The sequence below is a fragment of the Mus musculus genome, chromosome 11, assembly GCF_000001635.26.
Source record: "Mus musculus strain C57BL/6J chromosome 11, GRCm38.p6 C57BL/6J".
Classification (NCBI taxonomy): domain Eukaryota; kingdom Metazoa; phylum Chordata; class Mammalia; order Rodentia; family Muridae; genus Mus; species Mus musculus.
The window spans coordinates 9,217,484-9,239,615 of NC_000077.6; the positions used below are offsets into that span (position 1 = coordinate 9,217,484).

A 22,132-nucleotide genomic window follows, 5' to 3' on the forward strand; every position below is an offset into this window, starting at 1 on the left:
CGCACCTCTTGAGAAATGGTGACACTGTTTTATTTTAACTATGTCACTTGAAATGTGTGGTTTGTTTTACTGTATCAGCTTTCCACAGAAAAATGATTATTAAATATTTATCTGTAATAGGTTGTCAGTAATAATTAGGTTTTGGATATTGGAAAGGCAATGAGTCCAATGACTCCTAGGTGTTTATGAGGATAGCACTGGGCATTATAGAAAATGATGAAGCTAGGGTATTGTAATTTCAGTTATGAAGAGCTGAAAATCTTTTTCAGGATTTTTAATATTTTATTTATTCATTCAACAAATATGCATCTGGGATCTTTTATTCCCTCAAAGAACACTCCAGCGGGATGGTCTATTAGAACAAGATATGACAAAGTGAGAAGTGTCATATGGGGCTCCATATAAGAGCAAGTGCACTCATGGTTGGAGACCTCAAACTCCAATCCACCAAACACCCACTGGGATGACCTTTATTCTGGGTGCATTCCCAAGAAGGGTTATACAGCTGTCTCGACAGATGTCTCTTTAGTTACTGGTTTATGACTCCAGCTTTCTCTAGGACCTTGTGCCTTGTGTTTGCTAAGACTTTTACCTTTCTTTAAGCATTTATTTAAACACATTTATTTTCTCAGTTATCATCCACTCACCTTTGTTTGTTTATTCATTAAGTCATCAAATAGTCAGTGAATATTTTCTGTGTGAAAACCATTGTGCTGAATTCTTGGCATAGTGGATCTTCAAATTCAGATGAAGGAGATCATTTCCCAGACTCAAAGTAATAGGAGAAAGCTGTTCCCTGGATATTATGAATGATCGATGAGCCACAGCACATCAGTCAGGAGCTTCCCTGTCACTGTCATTATCTCCATGCACTTGTGCAAAGAAAGGGCCGATAGGGTTGGGGTATGTTTTACCAGCACTTTATTGATTAAGATGTTGGCTCATTATAGGACTATTTTTCTGAAAGACTTCCCTTGCTTCTTTCCTCTCTCCCTCCCTTTCCCCCCTCCTCCCCTCCCCTCTCTCTATCTTCCTTCCTTCCTTCCTTGTTTCCCTTTCTGCCCTCCCTCCATGCCTCCCTCCTCTTCTTCACCTTAGTTGTCTTCTTTTCCTTCTCCTCCTTCTCCTTCACTTTCTTCTTTTTCTTCTGAGACTTGGTCTCTTTGTGTAGCCTTGGCTGCCCTGAAGCTCACTATGTAGATCAGGATGACCTCACATTCCAGAGATCTGCCTGCTTCTGCTTCCCCAGTGCAGGATTAAAGGTGTGGACCACCATGCCAGATTCCTGAAAAGTTTTGATATTATTCAATAAAGTGTTTTTGTTCTATATGATGTTTAGAAATTTCATGTAAATGTTTAATAGTACAAGCTGGATTCTGTCTGAAAGCTTTTACCTAAACTTAAAAGTATTCATTTTATTTTTCCTACTCATGGTTGATTTGTAGAGGGCTGTGCCAAGAGGCTTGGCTATATAACAGAAGAGTGACTACTACCTGATGGGGAAAGATGGTTAAATACAGCAAGAGTTGTATCATTTGCCAGGGAGGGTGTGCAAAGTATAAAAGGGTTTTATATTTCCTGAGTAATTCCTCAGATATCTTTTAAGTTAATGACATGGCAAATAAATAACATAACATTATGGAGTGTAGATTTTTAGAACAGATATTCTGTTGTGTCTTTGCATGGCTTGGGTCCTGTAACTGTGAGTAGAGGCAGCAAGGGGTGAAGAAATGTTACACACAGATGCAGCAAATTTGGAATTGGGTAGTCTGGGAGAAGCTGTATCACTCTCAAAGTGCAGCATTTTGTTATATGCAGTTGAACAGGGATGAAGTTTACTGCATACAGCTGATCAGCAGGCAGGGTTATTATACACAGCCGAATGATGGAGATAGGTTTATTACGTACAGGAAAATAAGGAAGTGTGGTTATTACATACACCTGAACAAGGAGGCAGATTTAGCTAATCTCAATAGGAAGAGGGTCTGTAGGGAAGTAGTCTCTGTGCCATAAACCTCCAGGGGAAAGCTATGGTGGACTCACATCAGAAGACTTTGCCATCTGTCTGCGCTTCACCTGCGGAAGGTGTTGCTATTTCCATGGGGCTGAGTCACTGGGGTCCTTGACATGGCTGTATCTTTGTCAAGTAATACACACTTATTCAGGACGTAACTTGCTCCCTACATTCCCCTCTTCCTTTTTTTTTTTTAAGATTTATTTATTTTATGTATATGAGTTCACTGTAGCTGTCTGCAGGCATACCAGAAGAGAGCATCAGATCCCATTACAGATGGCTGTGAGCCACCATGTAGTTGCTGGGAAATGAACTCAGGACCTCTGGAAGAGCAGTCAGTGCTCTTAACTGCTGATCCATCTCTCCAGCCCCATTTCCCTAGTCCTTATTTCTTAGATGTTCAGGATAAACCTTCATGCTTAGTGCAGGGGTGTTCCTCTGCAGTGCTTGACACTAGACCACAGGAAGGATCCTACCAGCTGCTATGCCCAACAAAAGCAAAAGGAATGCCTTAGCAAGCTTAGGATTGAAGGTTCCAGCGAGGTGAGAATACATTTTCCAGTATTAGCTGGAAAAATAACCTGGTCATAAGTCTTTTTACGTTTTTAGTACATGCCAATGCAATCGGGCCACATCCATGCTACTAAGGGCACACTTCCATAACACAGCCCAAGAACCAATGAAGTCTCCACCCCATTTCATGGTTTCACCAAATATCCAAACCAGCAACATAAAACTACCCATTTCTCAATTTCACTTGTTCCAAGAATCTCTCTGTAAATATTATCATGTAACAGATATCTTTATATTCTACCTGTTAACATATAACTGCATAGCTATAGATCCTTCTCATTAATATATAACTGCCTATATTGAAATGTTCTTTAATTCCTTTATTTGTTTGATTACCCTTAATTCTTTATTTTATTAGTGTGCTTCTCATGAAAGCATTCCCCTTTTTTTCTAATCCTTGAGAGTTCCCCATAGCCAGTGTCTGCTGTTCATGGCCCTGTTTGGGCACCATCTTCTGTATCCTGCATGGCTCCAGGACTGACCTAACTGGGACAGCAAGGGAACAAAGAAAGGACAAACACATGAACACAGACCAGTTAGATTCTGGTGCACTGGTCTCCTAGTGGAGAAGCAACTGCCCCCATAGAAGCTCAGCATGTTTATTATATATGGTTTGACAGCAAGCCAGAGTCATTGAATACAGCACCCTACTTTGGACAATAGTTGTCAGAACTAATTTCTCTCCTTGTGTTTATGACCAGGTTACTTGCAAGCCCGGGATCTGCCCAGCCGGGGTGTTCTTCCTTTTGTTCAAGGACTTCTTTGTAATACTGGCTCAAGTTGTAGAAACATCAGCTTTGAGAGTTCCATGGATCATCATTTTCGGTATGAGAAATACAAACATCCTTTTCAGAATTCCTAAGGTGGTTTTATATGCTGCCCCTTTTCTCCAAAGCCCCCAACTTCTACAATGTCATGTGATTTTTATGCATGCTTAGTAGTCTAGGATGTGTTAGGGACCATAAAAGGCTAGAATTCAGAGTTAAAAACAAACATCTTTTATTGCTTAGATTCACATAAAAATCACTCCTACTGATGTCCACTGCGTTTTGAGACTCATGTTAAATGTTGATGAGAAAATTTTATTGGCACTTAATTATTTCTTGTAGTAGTTAAACTGTAACTTCAAGATTACTTTCTTAGTCAGTTTTTCATTTGGGTGTAGTTGAAAGATGACTGGTTTGAGGGCTACCTGCTAGGGGTTCTTACTGTGTTACAAGTTGACCAAGATCTTATGGCAGATTGTGGTCAGATGAAAGAACAGCCAAGCACTACTTTCCTTTCTGCACTAACCCCTGTCAGATGCTCAATGGCTTTACTGACCTCTTGGATTCTTACAATGCTGAGCTATGCCAAGATAGCCCATAGCCTTATTTGGTTTTGCTAATCAAGAGAAAAAGCAGGGGTTGGGTCAAGTGACAAGATTCAAAATTAAGAGGTTTAAATTGGAGAATCCACAATGATGCGGGAACTTTACTCAGGTGGAATAAAGAATGGAAGAAAGACTGGTTGGTAATCATGTTTTGAATTATCAAGTTGCACGATGGGCAGCTGGGTTTATGCTTGTTGTAATTAAACAGCTGAAGATTTTAAACAAAGTGAATGTGAAAACTGAAGCTGTTTATCTCTCCACCTTAGACTTTTAAATTTTATGTATATGTGTTGCCTGAATGCATACATATGTACTATGCATGTGCCTGGTACCAAAAGAAGCTGGGAGAAGGTGTTGGATCTCCTGGAACTGGAGTTACAGATGGTTTTGAGTCACCATGTAGGTTCTGGGAACCAGACCAAAGTCTTCTGAAAGAACAAATGCTCTTAACTGTTGAGCCTGTTTTCCATCCCCATCTTTCTACTTTAAACAGAATGCTTCCAGATAGTTTTAGACACAATGGGTACAATAATTATAAAGCGGTGCTGTTTATATAACAAAATAGCCTAAACTGAATAGCTTTGCAAAAACACATAGAGTACACATTGATTTCTCAAAGTTCTGGCTGCCAGGGAGTTCAATACTGAATAAAGTACTCGTGTTTGGTAAGGATATGTTGCTCACATAAAATACCTTCTACTTGTGTCATCAAATAGTGGAAGGTGCACGGGATGTCTCAAATCCTGCTTACCAAGTTTCCTCCCTCATGACCAATTCTCTACCCCATCTCCTAATTTCATCTTAGGAACTGGGCATCAACATGAAGTTATAGAACAAAGATGCAAAGATTGAGACCATTGCAGGTGCTTGCGTTTCTGAGATAGGTATAAAAATAGAGGTGACTTTTTGAAGTCATATAAATAATAATCCTGAAATGCCCCATGATCTCATTTCTCTGACACACATGTGCAGAATAAAAGAATGAAGATCCAGGACTCTCAGGGAAGTACTGGGGACTGAGGGTTACTATCACCCTCATTTCAGGTCTCCTGTGGTGCTCTACTCAGAATAGAATGTCAAGATAATGTGGAATTCAAAAGAATATACTTTTGTAGCCAAACAAATGATATGGTCTGGTTATAGTACCTTCTGATTTGGCAATTCAATGAAAAACTTATGTTCCCTGTGACTGCTTCGAGTATCTCCCACCTGGCTTAATTATGGCGAATACTAAGGACAAAACAGAAGGTTGTGACACATTCAGGACAAGGACTCAAGCATTAGAGTGGTAGGGGTTATAATAAGTTCTTAGTAGAGTGGATGTATCTGTTATAATATTTAAAATTTCAGCATTAATGCTCTTTGTCTCTGGTGTCTGTCTGTCTGTCTGTGTGTGCATGTGCATGTTAGTGTGCGTGTGTATGTGTGTCTCTGTGTGTGTGTATTTCTTGGTGTATGCGATGTCAAAGGAAAATCTGCAGCAGTTGATTCTCTGTTTCTACTGTGTGGATACTGGGGCTTGAACCCAGGTCATCAGGCCTCGAAGCAAACAGCTTGACCTCTGAGGTATCTAACAAGATCTTATTTTGTTTATGCTGAGATAGGATCTTGATATACAGCACATGCTGGACCTCAGATCATTATCCCCCTGCCTCACAGTGAATGCTAAGACTATAGGTATATTCCATGATGCCTAGGCATAAAACATTTTTGTTATATTTTGTATTATTCTTCAAGTAGCTTACAAGGTAACAGGTTTCCTTATGGTATTTTCATGCATAATTACTTTGGTTTGACCTTCCTCCATCCCCCAGTATCCGTTGTCTTCCCATCCCTATTTAAACTCTCCCACTGCCCAGCATTCCCCTTTCCACATCAAGTTTATCAGTGTCTTATCATCCTCCTGCCCCTCTCCCTAAGGCCTCTTCTCTAGTCTAACCTCTGTGAGACCCTTTCTAATCTCTTGGCATTTCTTCACACATACTCCTGTATAAGCACACAGACATTTAAAGATAGAAACATATAAAGGAGATGTGATGCTTGTCTTTTAGAACTTGAGTTAACACCTTTAATATATTTTCCAGATCAATATATCTTCCTACAAATTTCATAATTTAATATTTCTTTACGGTTGTATGATAATTCCATACTGTATATGGCCCATGTTTTCCTTACCCATTCACCTGTTTATGGACATCTAAGCAGATTCTATTTCCTTGATATTTTGAATAAAGCAGCAATAAACAGAGATATAGTGTGCTCAGGAGATTTTCTTTGAGAAAATTCTACACTTATTTCCATAATGGCCACACAATATACATTCTTGTAGTCAACGTTTATTGCCTTTTTCTTTTAATGTTAATTTTTCTGATTTAGTGACAGGGAATCTCAGTTTTGATTAGAATTTTCTAATGATTTTGGAAACTTTGAAACAATATCCACTAGCTGTTTATGTTTCTTCTTTTATCCCTGTTCAGTTGCTATGCTCACCCTTTGGGTCGTCTGCTTTCTTGGCTCTTTGTGTATTTCTAGATATTAATTCTCCTTCAAATGGCAAAGATTTTATCCTGTTCTGTGAGCTGCTTCTTCAGTCAACTGACAGTTTCTTTTGGTATAACAGCAGTCTTAATTTTATGCAAACCCATTCATTTGTTAATTGTTCATCTTACACCCTCACAACTTCAATCTTATGAGGAAGTCTTTATCTGTATGTATGAAGTATGTTTTGAAATGCTTTCCTTAGTTTTGTCTGTACTAGTTTCAGAGTTCTAAGTATTAAGCCTTTTGTTTATTTAGAATTGTGTATTTATGTGTGTGCATTTGCGCATGAACACATGTTCAGGGTGAGACATGAGGATCTAGTTTCAGTCTTCCACATGTAATATCCAATTTTCTCTGCACCATTTGTTAAAGAGCATGATGACTTTTCCCCAATGAGTATTTTTGGTAACATTGTCTAAAACCAGGTCTGAGTAGCTACATGGATTTATGTTTGAATTTTCTGTTCTATTGACCAAAATACTTGTTCTTGGGCCAGTATTATGCTGGTTTTGTACTATTGCTTAATAATGTAACTTGAAATAAAAAATATTTTTCCTGCCTTGTTTATTTTATTTTTGATTTATTTTGTTGAGGATTGTTATAGCTATTGGAGGCCTTTTGTGCTTCCAAATTAATTTTAAGTTTTTCTTTCTATTTCTGTGATAAATAACATTAAAAATTTGATGGTAATGATCTTGAATATGTTAATACATTAATTTTGTAGCTGGCAACTTTGTTGCAAATGTTTGTCAGCAGTAACAGTAGAGTCTTTCAGAGAATTTCATTGCTGTGTTTTTTTTTAAAAAGCCAAGGATATGTTTTGTAGAGCATGGTATGGTGAAGTGGGAGGGGTGCCTCATTGGCTACCAGCTATAGGACAGGTCTAGTATAGAATAAAGTTTATTTGGGGACATGCGAAGGGAGTTAAGAAGGGAGTAGAGGCAGAGAAAGGGAGGAGACAGAGGAGAGAAGAGGCCCACCAAGGATTACATGGAAATAGAGGGGGGAGGGGGAAGGGGAGAGGAGGAAGGACTCAGGAAGAGTGAAGGGGCTCAGAGAGTCAGAGAGAGAAAAGGGGCAGAGAGATCGAGGAGGGGCCAAACAGTCCCTTTTATAGCAAGCCAGGCCTACCTGGCTATTGCCAGGTAGCTGTCCGGTGGAGCCTGGAAGGAATGGCAACATGTATCATTTGCAAATAAGGATACCTTGGTTCCACTGTTTCCTATTTGTGTACCTTTGATTTGCTTTTGTCTTATTGCTCTAGCCAAGACTTCCAGTATTATACTGCGTAAGAGACCCCTCCCCCAACAGAACTGAGCCACTTCCAAACCTCCCCTCCAATATTTCTAAATTATTACTGACTAAAACCTACATTCCATCTTGGTTGCCCAGGACCTAGAATTGCATGCAGCCCTCTGTGGTTAAGTTACCCAGTACCCACATGACGGCTGTGTTCTCTTTCCAGCACTTCTCAGGCATGGCATCTACGCCTTTCCTGGTATGGCAGCTATATCCCTTCCTCTCCTTCCTCAGTCCTTTGCCCAGGAATCCTAAAATCCTGCCTTTGTCTCCCTGCCCAGCTACTGATATAGAAATATGTTCCTTCTCTTCACAGTTTTTTTTTAGGACTTTTATCATGAAGAGATAGTGGATTTTATCAAAGGCCTTTTATATATTAAGGTCATGTGGTTTCTGAGTATATGCAATTGGGTTACAGTTATTGATTTACATGCATTGAACCTGTATCTATAAAATAAAGCCAACTTGATCATGATAAATTATCTTTTGATATACTTTTTTGAAATTGGTTTGCAATTTGTTTTGTTGAAAAAATTCATTATCTATTTTTCTCCAGGGAATTGGCCAATAACTTTTTATTTTTGTTGTGTTTTTATCTGTTTTTGATAATCAGGATAAAACTAACCTCACTGTGAGATTGGCAGAATTCTTTTCTTTTTTTATGGACTGTTTGGAGAAGGATTGGTATTGGTCTGGTAGACTTCTCCCCCACACCCCAAAATAACTAGGTTTTATTTATTTATTTACTTTTTTGTCTGTGTGCTCCTCCATTTTAGCACCTACACTCTGGTTTGTAGAAACTTGGGGATTATAAAGTCAACATTGTGTTTATTTCACATTCTCAAAACCACAGTCTGTTGCAAACATCCTTAGCATTACTAGGCTTTTACGAATCGGGACTAAAATCCCTTTTGGGATTGAGGTGGGCCAACTCACGGGTGTGGGAAATGTAAGATGACAACAGAAAGAACAGTACAAGTTGTGAGGGAAGAGAAGCTGGTGGGAAGCTAGCTCTGAGGGTAGCCTCGATTACAGACCTGCCCTGCCAGGACAGCCGGTCGATGTTCATGTTTCAGGTAGTTCAAATGCTGCTGAAGTTCAAAGTAAAAAACCAAAACCAAACCAAACCAGCAACAAAAAAAAGCCAAACAATAGCAACAAAACCCTTAGCAACTCCCTTCTGACTGTCTTGGTTTACAAATACCTGAAAACACGTTTTCATTTCAAAACTAGTGAGATATCACCATGGTTGCTGCATGAATGGGCCAGGATCTTTCTAATCACCAGAGGGAAGCTTACCTTGGGCAGAACCTCCGGGTACTTTCTGACATGGGAGCGTGATTATGAAATCAGCTTCCTCATTCCTGGCTTTGTAGGAAGCTTGCTTCTGTTTTAGTAAGAGGATTTCAGAGCAAAACCACAATCATTAGTAGCAGCAGATTCCCACAGTTTTTTTTTTTTTATTATTATTTTTATTTTTTGGGGGGGGGAGGGGAATCGCTCCTACTTTAAGAAAGTGAATAAAGCAAATTTGTAATGTTCTATGATACTTATATACTCTTCATCTGATCTCTCCCATTGCTAATCATTGCTAAGAGGCAGGTAGAAGTCAGCCTGGCCAACGTGTTCTTTGCTCTGTCCTGCATAACTTTCCTTGTGCCCCACTAGTTTAGACATTCACTCTCAATTTTTCCCTAAAAAACTCTTTCTACTAAGAAGAAAAGGATTGGGCTCAAGAGACGGCTCAGTGGCTGAAGCCATGTCCTGCTCTTGCAGAGGATGTGAGTTCAGTTCTTAGTACTAACATCTGTTGGGAAGGACACAACTTTGTAACTTTATCTCCATGGGACCTGACTCCTTCTTTTGGCCTCTGCAGGCACCTGCACTCATATGTGTGCATGTGTATGTGTGTGTGTGTGTGTGTACACACACCCCTATCTCTGCATAGACATGTAATCTTAAAAAGTTTCATTCATTTAATTATTCATATGCCATGACCACCACTGTTTGTTTTTCAAGTTTGAAGTATTTCTAACCCTTATCATCGCCCCTCTGCTGCTTTCTCTGCTGCTGTCTGCTGTCTTGTCTTTCATATTTTGTCCTGTCTGCTTTTTAAGATGCTCTAATGGCCCAGGACCCAGCTTTTTTCATGAGTAGCTGAATGTTGCTTAACCCAAAGCAGCCTTCATAGGTGGGAGTGGAATTGTAACATGAAATCAGCCCCATCCCCCCAAACTTGGCATTTTATCCCAGCAATAGAAGCCCTAGATAAGGTCGAAGTTTGTAGCACATTTATGGGGTACTTCTGTGATAGACCTGACCATGTTCTGGGGAGTGTACTGATTGGTTTTGTGTGTCAATTTCACACAAGCTGGAGTTATCACAGAGAAAGGAGCCTCCATTGAGGAAATGCCTCTATGAGATCTAGCTGTAAGGCATTTTCTCAATTAGTGATAAAGGGAGGAGGGTCCAGCCCATTGTGGGTGGCGCCATCCCTGGGCTGGTAGTCCTGGGTTCTATAAGAAAGCAAGCTGAGCAAGCCAGGAGAAGCAATCCAGTAAGCAGCACCCCTCCATGGCCTCTGCATCAGCTCCTGCCTCCAAGTTCCTGCCCTGTGTGAGTCCCTGTCCTGATTTCCTTTGGTGATGAACAGCAATCTGGAAATGTAAGCTGATTAAACACTTTTCTCCCCAATTTGCTTCTTGGTCATGATCTTCTGTGCAGGAATACAAACGGTGACTAAGAGAAGCTGGTCCTAGGAGTGGGTTATTCCTCTGACAGCCTGACCTGACCAAGTTTCGGGGACTATTGTGGAAGGACTTTGGAATTTTGAGCTAGAGGAGTCATTAGGATGTTAAGAGCTCTGTTGGGTGTTCTATAGGAGCTTGGAAGATAATGCTGAGAACAGTGTAAACGATGGAGGCTTGGCTTTTAAAATTTTCGAGGAATGATTAAATACTATTATCAGGGCAGTTGCTGTTTTGATTGTGAAGATTCTGTGGTTTTGGTTAGCTGGGGCTGAAGAATCACCCGTGATTAACAAGATACCAGAACTACTAAATCAAAACCTTTACGTTACTGGGATGATTGATTTTGAATTAACCCCTTGGTTATTGATAAGGGTTATAAATCTAGCAGTGATTAAGAAGAGACCAGCATCACTAAGGTGAAATCTTCTGGGAAGTGTTTCCTGAGAGCACAGAGAAGCTGTGTTCCAGAGGCAGCCACAGTTGTACCTTGTGTTGGCAGCCAGATTTGGTAATGTATAAGAGTCACCCAGGTGGTACTGGTTTTGAAACATGAAGGGGTAGCAGCTGATGCTTGGCCCTGTGAGAGGCCAGGAGAGGCCATTGGTAAAGGTGCATCCTCAGTGGCAGTTGAAGGCCACTTACAATTCAAAGTCTCTTAACTGTGGGCTCTACTAAAACACTTTCTTCAAAAGGGAATAATATCAGGGCACAGTCACAATCAAAATTAAAATCAAAATCAAATAAACCCTTTCCTCCCTAACTTGCTTCTTAGTCATGATGTTTTGTGGAGGAATAGAAACCCTGACTAAGACAGGGAGTTTGATCTGGGGAAGCCATTGAGTGCTCTGAGGTTAGTGAGCCATTGTAGGAACTTAGACGATAATGCTGAGAGCAGGAGCAATCAGTGGAGGCCTGGGTTGTAAAGTTTCAGAGGGAGGCAAAGATTCCACCAGGGTTGTTTACATATTTTGTCTTAAGAGTCTGTGGTATCCTTTCAGCTAGAGATGAAGAACTGAAAGGTATAAGAACTACTAAAATGAAACATTTGTTTTGCTAGGACATTTAAAATCCTCTGGGAAGAGTTTCCTCACCGAAAATATGTTCTAGAGGCAGCCACATTTGTATTTTGTGTTGGCCATCAAACTTGGCAGTGTAATACTCATCTAGGTGTTAAGTGAATCGAAGGCATGAATGGGTCATGGTGTCCAGCCCCAGATTGACTTTTGACACCATGAGAGGCCAAGGTAGGCCATTGGTGAAGGCAGAGCCTCAACAGTAGTGAAGACCCCAGGAATGAAGGGGTCCTGGAGAAAACACAAATCTTGACACCCTGTGGTGGGGTCTGCGTCCTTGACACACAGGAGAGTCTATAGGTGAAGATGTAGCCTAACTACAGAGGAGGCCTCAACATTGTGTAGATGTCATTAGCATGGGACAACTACCACTGACAATAGCAGGCATGGAAGGGAACCAGTCTGAGCCTAGGAAACCAGCTCCATGTGATACGAATGGTGTTCCAAGCCATTTGAAGGAACTCAGAAGTTTCTGAATGAGTCCCAGATGTCTGACGCTGAGTTTACACTGTTGGAGTTGGGTTTACTTTCATCTAATTATGACTGCAGCCTGGCTCTTCTTCCCTCTTGAAATAAGAATGTATTTAACTTATTCTGATATTATTGGAGCCTGCAGTTGAAAGACTTTGAAGTTTTAGGGGAGATTTTGGATATTTTGGAGAGTTTTGGGTATTATTCAGAAGCTTTGAACTTTGAAAAACACTTTGGATGCTTTAAAGAGACAAAATTTCAAAGTGTTTTAGTTTTTAAGGACTTTTAAAAAGCTGAACTGTTTTACTCTGCAATTTTAATGTTATCTTGATTGGTTGGGATCAAATGAGAAAGGAAGGGTTCTAGTGCAGTAGTGATGTACTTGTGTGTTGAGATGACAAGAGGCTACTTGCTCTGCCTAGTTCTATGTCAACTTGACACAGGCTGAGAAGAAACCATAATTGAGAAAATGCCCCTAGTAAGACTGTCCTGTAGGCAAGTCTGCAGTGCATTTTCTTAAGTGTGTGTGTGGGGGCAGCTTACTGTTGGCTGTGCCACTCCTGTCTTAGTGAATCTGGAACTATAAGAACACAGGTCAAAAGGAGCTGAAGGGGTCTGCAACCCTATAGGTGGAACAACAATATGAACAAACCAATACCCCCAGAGCTTGTGTCTCTAGCTGCATATGTAGTAGAAGATGGCCTAGTCAGCCATCATTGGAAAGAGAGGCCCCTTGGTCTTGCAAACTTTATATGCCCCAGTACAGGGGAACGTCAGGGCCAACAAGTGTGAGTGGGTGGGTAGGGGAGTAGGGCAGGGGGGAGGGTATAGGGGAACTTCAGGATAGCATTTGAAATGTAAATGAAGAAAATATCTAATAAAAAGTTGAAAAAAAAAAAAAAGAAAAAAGGAACACAGGGTGAGCAAACCACAGGAGCAAGCCATTGAACAGTGCTATTCATCTTTTACTTTAGTTCCTGCCCTGACACCTCTCCTCAGTGATAGACTGTTACTGGGAAATGTAATATGAAATAAACCCCTTTCTTCCAAATGTGCTTATGGCCATGGTGTTTCAGCACAACAATAGAAGTCTAAGGTACATATCTTCTGTTATATTTTTCTTAAATTGCTGTTGTCATAATTTTATCCTACCCACATAAAATTGAATTGGTACCCTCATTAAAAAATTTATTGATCCTCATAAACTCAGAAACCTGATTCCTCCAAGGGGTCAGTGGATATAGTCACTTCTTTATTTTTCTTGGGACAAGATGTCCCTAACCAATGTCTCTGAGGTGAGACCACCCTTGCATGCTACTTTCTATTTGGAGTCTTCAGGAAGACTCTGAGATGACATTTCCACAGAGAACCTATGGGTAAACTCTCTGAGGAGCTGTATATGCCACAATTACCACAGCTGCCTTCAGAATATTGAATGAAGCAGAATTAAACTTGAGCCTTAAGACTTAATTTAAAGTGCCTCATTGGTTTGGGGCATATTCATATCTTCCATTCTATTTAACCTTAGAGTTTCTGTTGTTTGAAATGTCAAGGTCTATGCTCTGCTGGACCACCAGTACATTTTGAAAAATTATTCCTTCTCTGCATTCTTATATTTATGACTATAAGATCTTTGAAGATGAGTTGCTCCTTAAGTGTTACCTATATTCTTTTTAGATAATATGTAGCAAAGGTTATGAACTTTAGAATCAATGATGAAATGAATCAAGACTTTGGGGATTGTTGTAATTGAACACATGTAATTTACATAACAGGAGGACTTGGTTTTTGAGGTCTAAATGCTGAGCATATAAGCTATAGACTAAACTGTGCTGTTTCAGATATTGAAGCCTTAGCAACTTGTATGGCTTTGCCAATGACAAGGCACTTTAAAGAATTAACATTCACCTCCACATAAGACGAGAGACACTGAAATTAATAGAGGAGAAAGTGAGGAAAAGCCTTAAAGATATGGGCACAGGGGAAAATTTCCTAGACAGAACAGCAATGGCTTGTGCTGTAAGATTAAGAATTGACAAATGGGACCTCATAAAATTGCAAAGCTTCTGTAAGACAAAAGACACTGTCAATAAGACAAAAAGGCCACCAACAGATTGGGAAAGGATTTTTACCAATCTTAAATCTGATAGGAGACTAATATCCAATACATACAAAGAGCTCAAGAAGCTGGACTCCAGAAATTCAAATAACTCCATTAAAAACGGGGTTCAGAGCTAAACAAAGAATTCTCAACTGAGGAATACCAAATGCCTGATTAGCACCTGAGAAAATGTTCAACATCCTTAATCATCAGGGAAGTGAAAATCAAAACAACCTTGAGATTCCACCTCACACCAGTCAGAATGGCTAAGATCAAAAATTCAGGTGACAGCAGACGCTGGCGAGAATGTGGAGAAAGAGGAACACTCCTCCACTGCTGGTGGGATTGCAAGCTTGTACAACCACTCTGGAAGTCAGTCTGGAGGTTCCTCAGAAAATTGGACATAATAGTACTGGAAGATCCAGCAATACCACTCCTGGGCACATACCCAGAAGAAGTTCCAACTGGTAATAAGAACACATGCTCAATTATGTTCATAGCAGCTTTATTTATAATAGCCAGAAGCTGGAAAGAACCCAGATGTCCCTCAACAGAAGAATGGATACAGAAAATGTGGTACATTTATACAATGGAGTACTACTCAGCTATTAAAAACAATGGATTTATGAAATTCTTGGACAAATGGATGTATCTGGAGGATATCATCCTTAGTGAGGTAACCCAATCACAAAAGAAGTCATTAGATATGCACTCACTGAGAAGTGGATATTAGCCCAGAAACATAGAACATGCAAGATACAATTTGCAAAACACGGAAAAATCAAGAAGAGGGAAGACCAATGGCTGTATACTTCATTCCTCCTTAGAACAGGGAACAAAATACCCATGAAAGGAGATACAGAGACAAAGTTTGGAACTAAGATGAAAGGATGGACTAACCAGAGACTACCTGACCCAGGGATCCATCCCATAATCAGCCACCAAACCCAGACACTATTACATATGCCAGAAAGTGTTGAGTCTGACCAGTGGCTCACATGTCTGGGTTTGAGCCTGGAAAGCATCTTGGAATCTGGAAGAAAAGAGGGAACTAGGTGGCGCGAGAAAGGACGGAACCAAGACATTAATCTGATCAAGGTTCAATTAATTTTACTATTTGGAGACATGGGGTTATGAAGAAGGGGGAGGGCCCCATTCCTGCCAAATCATCTTTGGAGTCCAGTTGCAGGTGACCACATGTTGGCTCCGGAACAGCTAGGCAGCAGGTAGTAGCAGTGGGAGTGGCAGAACGATAGGGTGGCAGACTCCACCCCCCCCCCCCCCCCCCCACCATGCTCCTCTGGTGCTAACAGTCAAACCTGATCAGCCAGAGTTCAGGCTGGAGTGGGGGAGGTTACATCTCCTACCTGTTGTTAATATAAAAAAGAAAGGCTGGGCTGAGGCATAAAATTTATTTATGCTCTATAGTCCTGCCTGAATTCTTAGGGTCTAATGAAGAAACCTGTCTCAGTGGGATTTCCTAACTTTTCTCATGGTAAACCCTTATTTGGTTAAGACTGTCATTTCTGTCCTAGTAAACATTTTGCAGACTAGCCCTGAGCTGTTGGCTCCGCCCTTTGTAATGTTAATTTTGTTACTGAATAAGTAACTTCCTTGCTGAATTTCTACTGAATTCCAAGTTGTTAGCTACATGGTCTTTCTAGGACATTGAACTTTGGTGAAGACTAAGCTATATGAGGATACAATTTTAAAAAGCACTATAGTAAGATAACACTAAAGGAGAGTACGTGGATCCTCTTTAATCACCTTGGGTGACAGGCATGGAACAGAGAGGAGTGGGTGACGACTGGCTCCTTAGCACAAGGCCATTTGGCTTGTTAGGGTGGGAGGCTGTGAAGGGCTTCTTACTGTATGGTCTCTAACCTCTCTCCCCCCTTTGCATTAAATTAATAAGGCCATGCTTAACTGAGGTGATCAAATGATCTTCTCATCCTTGGATGAGTGGGCGTTAACCATGGCTGGGGGAGCATTGACCCGATTCCTCTTGTGGGTGCTGTCATGACCCACAATCATGGCTCTTGGTATCTTTTGGGGAGGGGAGGCAGAGCCTTAGAAAGATACTTTTGGTTGTAACTGGAACTAGATACCAACCTCTATCCAAACCGGGTGTGTCTCTCAGGGAACTCAGAAATGAAATGGTCAAGTTGGACCTTCCCCTGCAGTGTTTAGCCTCATACCCACACTGGTGCCCATACTGTATTTGTATTATCACGAACCAGCATGCACAGTTCTGAGTTTGTGCAGTTCCCAAGGGAGAATTGTCAACCTCAGATTCAGCAAGGCCTCTACAAGAATTATGTCACTTGTAACACCACACTTTGTGGTTCTTAGGCTATATTAGGAGCTGGAGGTCACCCTCCTCATCCCTAATATTTCCACTGCCTGAGGAACCAAGGGGACCTTGCAATAGCAGCAAGGGTGGAAAACTGGAGACCAGCTAAGAGACTACGCCCGTCTTATCAGAATAAAACCCATATTCTTCTAATATCCGAAATTTCTGCCTTTCTAGCCCTAATAGCAAACCTTAATCCCAAATCAGACCAAAAGCCACAATATGTGCTGGAATGCCTTTAGAATGAAAATTAGTAGCTGCCACCTGCACGCTCTTGGGGGGAGGGGATGCACACCTGCTGCAGTCAGGCTGAAGGGTGTTGATTGACCTGCTTGAAAAGCAAAATCCAGACAGTAGAAGGTAATAATACAAAGCTTCTTTTGGAGAAGTCCAGGTACTTTATTCAGTTGCAAATTAGCAAGGCTTAAGCTCAGTCTCAGGCCTCCTAGTGGGCCATCACACTCCATTTTCATTGTTGTGAAAAAACGCAAACCGAACCCCTTCCCCAGATTAGAACCAGATCTGGACCCTTCCAATCATTAGTTAGTGGATCCCTCCACTATACCATGGCATAAGAATTAGAAGTAACTGGATGCCAGTGGCGATCCGATGCAGATTGACCTTTAATATCAGTTTGCAAAAAATTTAGAACAAATAAAGCAAAGGCAAGATGTACCTTTGGTGACTTTGGGGGATATAACTGCCCTTGTTTTGTCTTAAAAGACCAGAGACTCTCTGGAAGTGGATGCTGTGCTCTAAATTAACTTTGCTAGGAAATTAAGAATTCTAGCTATCAACAATAGGAATCTCTAATATTGGACTAAATATTAGACCAGTCCAAGATTGAGTTAGAATAACTGGTCACATTGAAGAAAAGAGAAAAATCATTATGAATCTATTAAATAACTAATCTTACTAAGTCTTAAAGCAAGACAGCTTCACTAGTACAAACTGGAAAAATGGCAAGCAAGGATGGGTCGAACACATGTACCCAATTTAGCTTCCTTGTCACTTCAGTCAGGGCACTGAGCCAACTCACCTGCCAGCTTGTCACACGAATTAGCCATCATGCTTCCGTAGCATTCTGTGGAGAGAATCTATGTTTTCCCTTCCCTAATAAGGTAGCTGTTTAGGATCAAGCCATAAGCCAATAAGTAGATCCTTTTAAGATACTATAAAGCATCATTAAATTCTTTGACATCTAAATTTCAAAATTCTAAAATAAAAGTATGATTTAAATAGTGTGCACGGGAATGCACTAAATAGTATGCACGGGGATATAATTTCCCCCTTCTTTGTCTTTTAAGAAGTTAAAGTTTTAAAGTTTTACAATATCTTGTCTTTAGAATAAATAACTGTTGACAAAACATTTCAAATACTTGGCTATAGTCATGTAATAAGGGCAGTGACTAATTGCACTTTCAATTGTTTCTCTTAAGGAGCGGTTGTAGCTAGAAAGCTTGAAAAGTTATTAATAGTCACATGTGCATAATTTATTTATTTGTTAACTAGAAATAAGAGTATTTATTTGCAGCAATTTATTAAGTAAAAGTCCTCAAGAATTAACACTATTATGTGGAAACAAATAGTAACTGAGGACACTAAGAGGAAAGAGTTATACATGCACAATTTTCAAGAATACTAAAATATTATCTTAAACCATAACTGTTTTTGAATATACAAAGAACGAGGTTATATATCCAATCTATCTTATATGTACGACCTATAGACTGCCTGAGATATAAATCTAGCCTGGCATTGTTTTAAGATGTCTAGGCAATCTAGAACAATTTATTAAATGTCTAAAAACTGCCTTCTTAAAAGGAGAGCATTTTTTCTATGAGTTGTATACTCATAAGCAATTGCAAATTTGAGAATTAATAGCATCTGAGGGACGAACAATCTTAAGCAATTGTGAGTTCTCCTCGGCCCTGGCCGCCTGCCACCCTGGCATGCGGAGTCACTCTGAAAAGGACTCTGGATTTTAACCTGCTGCTGATCCCCGCATCTCTGAAATGGAGGTGGTGTACATGATGTCAAGTGGCAGCTCCGTGGTCCTGTGTGCCCCTAGGCCCCGCCCCACATCAGCCAGCAGCTAGCTGGCTCCACGTGGGCCAATGATCGGCTGGGAAGATGAGAAAAATTACTTTACAATAATGTTTTCTCTTGCCAAAGAGTTGTTGTGGGCACATTTAATAACCAATAACTAAAATAGGCAGCTAAGATTTAATTGATAATATTACTATTGATTATAATTGATAACAATTATAAAAGCTTTTCCTTATTTTCTGTCCTTGTAACGTTTTGCCAGCAAAACACACTTGGACAACCAGATCCTTCTATGGCAAAGCTTTATTGCTTACTTCTCAGGAAGACCCTGAACCCGGAAAAAGGAGCTGCTTAAATACCCCTCCGTGTGACGTGTCAGCTCCTGATTAGCTGCTCACTCATCACCCCAATGCTACGCCCCGAGTTGGGCAGTGACTTGGCACAAATTTACTCCAGCACCTGTGCACATTGCTTGTTTAGTAGTTAGGCACTGAGGAAGCCAGCGCCATCTTGTAATGGCGATTGCTCACGGCTCTCCACAATTTTCTGCAAACTAATTTGTGTTCTTTGCCAATTAATTTGTGTCTCACTAAATAGCACCTGACAAAGGCTTAAGTTTTCTTGTGGTGAGTTTAACGTGAGGTCTTAGCAAATTAACATCTCTTGGAAGCCTTTGAAAATAAAATTTTGAAGCAAATCAATTTTTCCTTCTTAGATTTTCTGGACCACAATTTTCTAGTATAATTAAAAACCTAGGCATTAAGAGATATTGCCTCTGAACTAAAAGCTCTTTGATTGAGAGCAAGGATTTAAAGTAAACTTCCCTTGAGAGACATTAGCTAATAAAATACTTCTACTTAGAAAATAATATACACTGAAAGATTAAAACTCTTGGCTTCTTGTATAGAAGCAGAAATGATAAAAATTTCTCACATAGTGTAGATCAATATTTAGCCATACTTAGAGGCAAAATATTCCAGTTATTACAAACTCACTAGAAGCAAAACCTTTACAATCATTAAGATGCAGAGGAGAGGAAAAAAAAAAGAAACTTTCAGATCTATAATAACTATATAAAAGATAGGCAAGCCAGATTGTAATGCCTTGATAAATTTTACAGTATGATTGACCCTTTATAAACTATGAATTTGAACTTTATTAAAACAGTATCTGGCTAGATCTATAAAGGTGCTCTTTTAGCTAAAAAGAAATATCCCCTGGAGGCAAATCTCCAGAGTTTCTCTAGGCACCGTTTGCAAGACAAAGGAAAGTCACACAAACTGAGCAGAAGCTGCTCTGAGCTTAGTTCCTCTTGCCATGAGGAAAGATAATTAGAATTACTAAGTTTCTTTTGCAACGTTAACTTTGGGAAAGTAAAACCCAATTTCAAAACAATTTATCACTTTAGGAATCAACATTAAAACTTCACTACTACATTGCGAAATTTGGCCTGCTATGCCATGTGCTTGAAAAGACTCCTGAGTTGCCAATTTTAAGGCTAACTCTCTGTTACCAATGTAACAATTATTTAATCTTAACCAATAACTTATAAGCTGATTGTGAAAACACGCAGAGCACATTACCAATAAAAAAAAGCAAATGAAGCAGTTACACTTAGACCAATCAGAGAATATTAATTTTTCTAGCTACAATCATAAAATAAAAAGCACTTTATCATTAGCTAAACGCAATAATCACAAATGCAGAGAATTTTCTTAGGACAAACCATCTATCAGCTTTTTTTCTGCCACAATACCATGAGGCTGCAGACTCTCTCTCTCTTTTTTTTTCTTTAAAGAACAATTTTTCTAGCAGGGGCCCTCCTGCTGTGTACCTGTTTCTTGGCTAAAGCGTGTGGCCACTCTCGGCTTTGATGAACCACCAGATAAAGTTTTAGCCATCTTATTATCCAACATAAAACACAGAACATTTATTCATTCAGACAACTAGACACAAACACACATGGATTGACATGTGAATGGACTGGTACACCAGACATTAGACAAGACCTTAGACAAAAATACAAAGAGGGCAGAGAACTTCTGCTGTAAGGCCCAGAGAAAACAAAGCAGGGCACCCCTAAAATTTCTCTCTGCTTCTGGGACATTTTCCTCCCGCATGATGCTGTTTCTGACTGCGGCCATCCGCCTGATTATTACATCTCTTTTATTAAACCCTTTCTTTTCTCACACCTAAAAAGCAGTTTATGGAAGCTGTGGCTAACTGCCTGTTATGTTCCTAGCTCCTGATAATCTCACTGCTGAACCTAAGTTTCAGCTTAGCCCATACCAACCTTCTCCAGTAAGATTTTCCTTAATTATTTTCTTCTTCCATGGAGCTCCAAATCAGCAGTGCTTCTTCCAAATGTCCTCTGCCTTTCTCAGGCCCCGTGTGGAACGCCATTTTGTTGAGTCCGACCAGCGGCTCACATGTCTGGGTTCGAGCCTGGAAAGCATCTTGGAATCTGGAAGAAAAGAGGGAACTAGGCGGTGCGAGAAAGGATGGAACCAAGACATTAGTCTGATCAAGGTTCAATTTTACTATTTGGAGACAAGGGGTTATGAAGATGTGGGAGGGGCCTATTCCTGCCAAATCATCTTTGGAGTCCAGTTGCAGGTGACCACGTGTTGGCTCCGGAACAACTAGGCAGCAGGTAGTAGCAGTGGGAGTGGCAGAATGATAGGGTGGCAGACTCCACCCCGGATGCTCTCCTGGTGCTAACAGTCAAACCTGATCAGCCAGATTTAAGGCTGGGGGAGGGGGTAGGTTACAAGAAAGATTTTGCTGAAGGGACCCTGTTATAGCTGTCTCTTATGAGGCTATGCCAGTGCCTGGCAAATACAGAAGTGGATGCTCACAGTCATCTATAAAATGGAACATAGGGCCCCCAATGGAGAAGCTAGAGAAAGCATTGAAGGAGCTGAAGGGGTCTGCAACCCTATAGGAGGAACAACTATATGAACTAACCAGTACACCCAGAGCTCATGTCTCTAGCTTCATATGTAGCAGAAGATGGCCTAGTCCACCATCCCTGGGAAGAGAGGCCCCTTGGTATTGCAAACTTTATATGCCTCAGTACAGGGGAATGCCAGGACCAAGAAGCAGGAGTGGGTGGGTAGGGGAGCACGGCAGAGAGAGGGTATAGGGAACTTTTGGGATAGCATTTGAAATGTATATAAAGAAAATATCTAATAAATAAATAAAAAAAAAAGAATTAACATTCAAAGATATCCCACAGGAGAATATTTGATATAATAGACCTCTTCCAAGGAGAGGGAGAGACACCACAGTACTTCCTCTGTCATGTTAGTCCACATTGAAGAATGGCCATCTGAAAACCAGGACGACTCCCTTGTCCTTCCCTGTAAGCCCAGCCTACACCGTCCCTGCTATCAGGCCTGCGGCTTTCAGATGAATGAGAAGAGACCTTTGTGTTATCACACACCTGGTGCACAGTGCTTTATTGCTGTGCTCTGTGCTTTGTGTTTTCAGACATTTGATTCTTTGATACCTTTTCATAGTGGAGTTAATGTCCT

At 40.4% G+C, this 22,132-nt stretch overlaps 1 protein-coding gene across 1 annotated transcript in view; it reads left to right on the forward strand.

Moving 5' to 3' along the window:
• Nucleotides 1-22,132, forward strand: part of Abca13 (ATP-binding cassette, sub-family A (ABC1), member 13) — a 492,930-nt gene that overhangs the window by 25,542 nt on the left and 445,256 nt on the right. Inside the window, exon 3 of the mRNA NM_178259.3 lies at nucleotides 3,289-3,412. Within this exon, the coding sequence (NP_839990.2) occupies nucleotides 3,289-3,412 (124 nt within the window). The remainder of the gene's footprint in view (nucleotides 1-3,288; nucleotides 3,413-22,132) is intronic.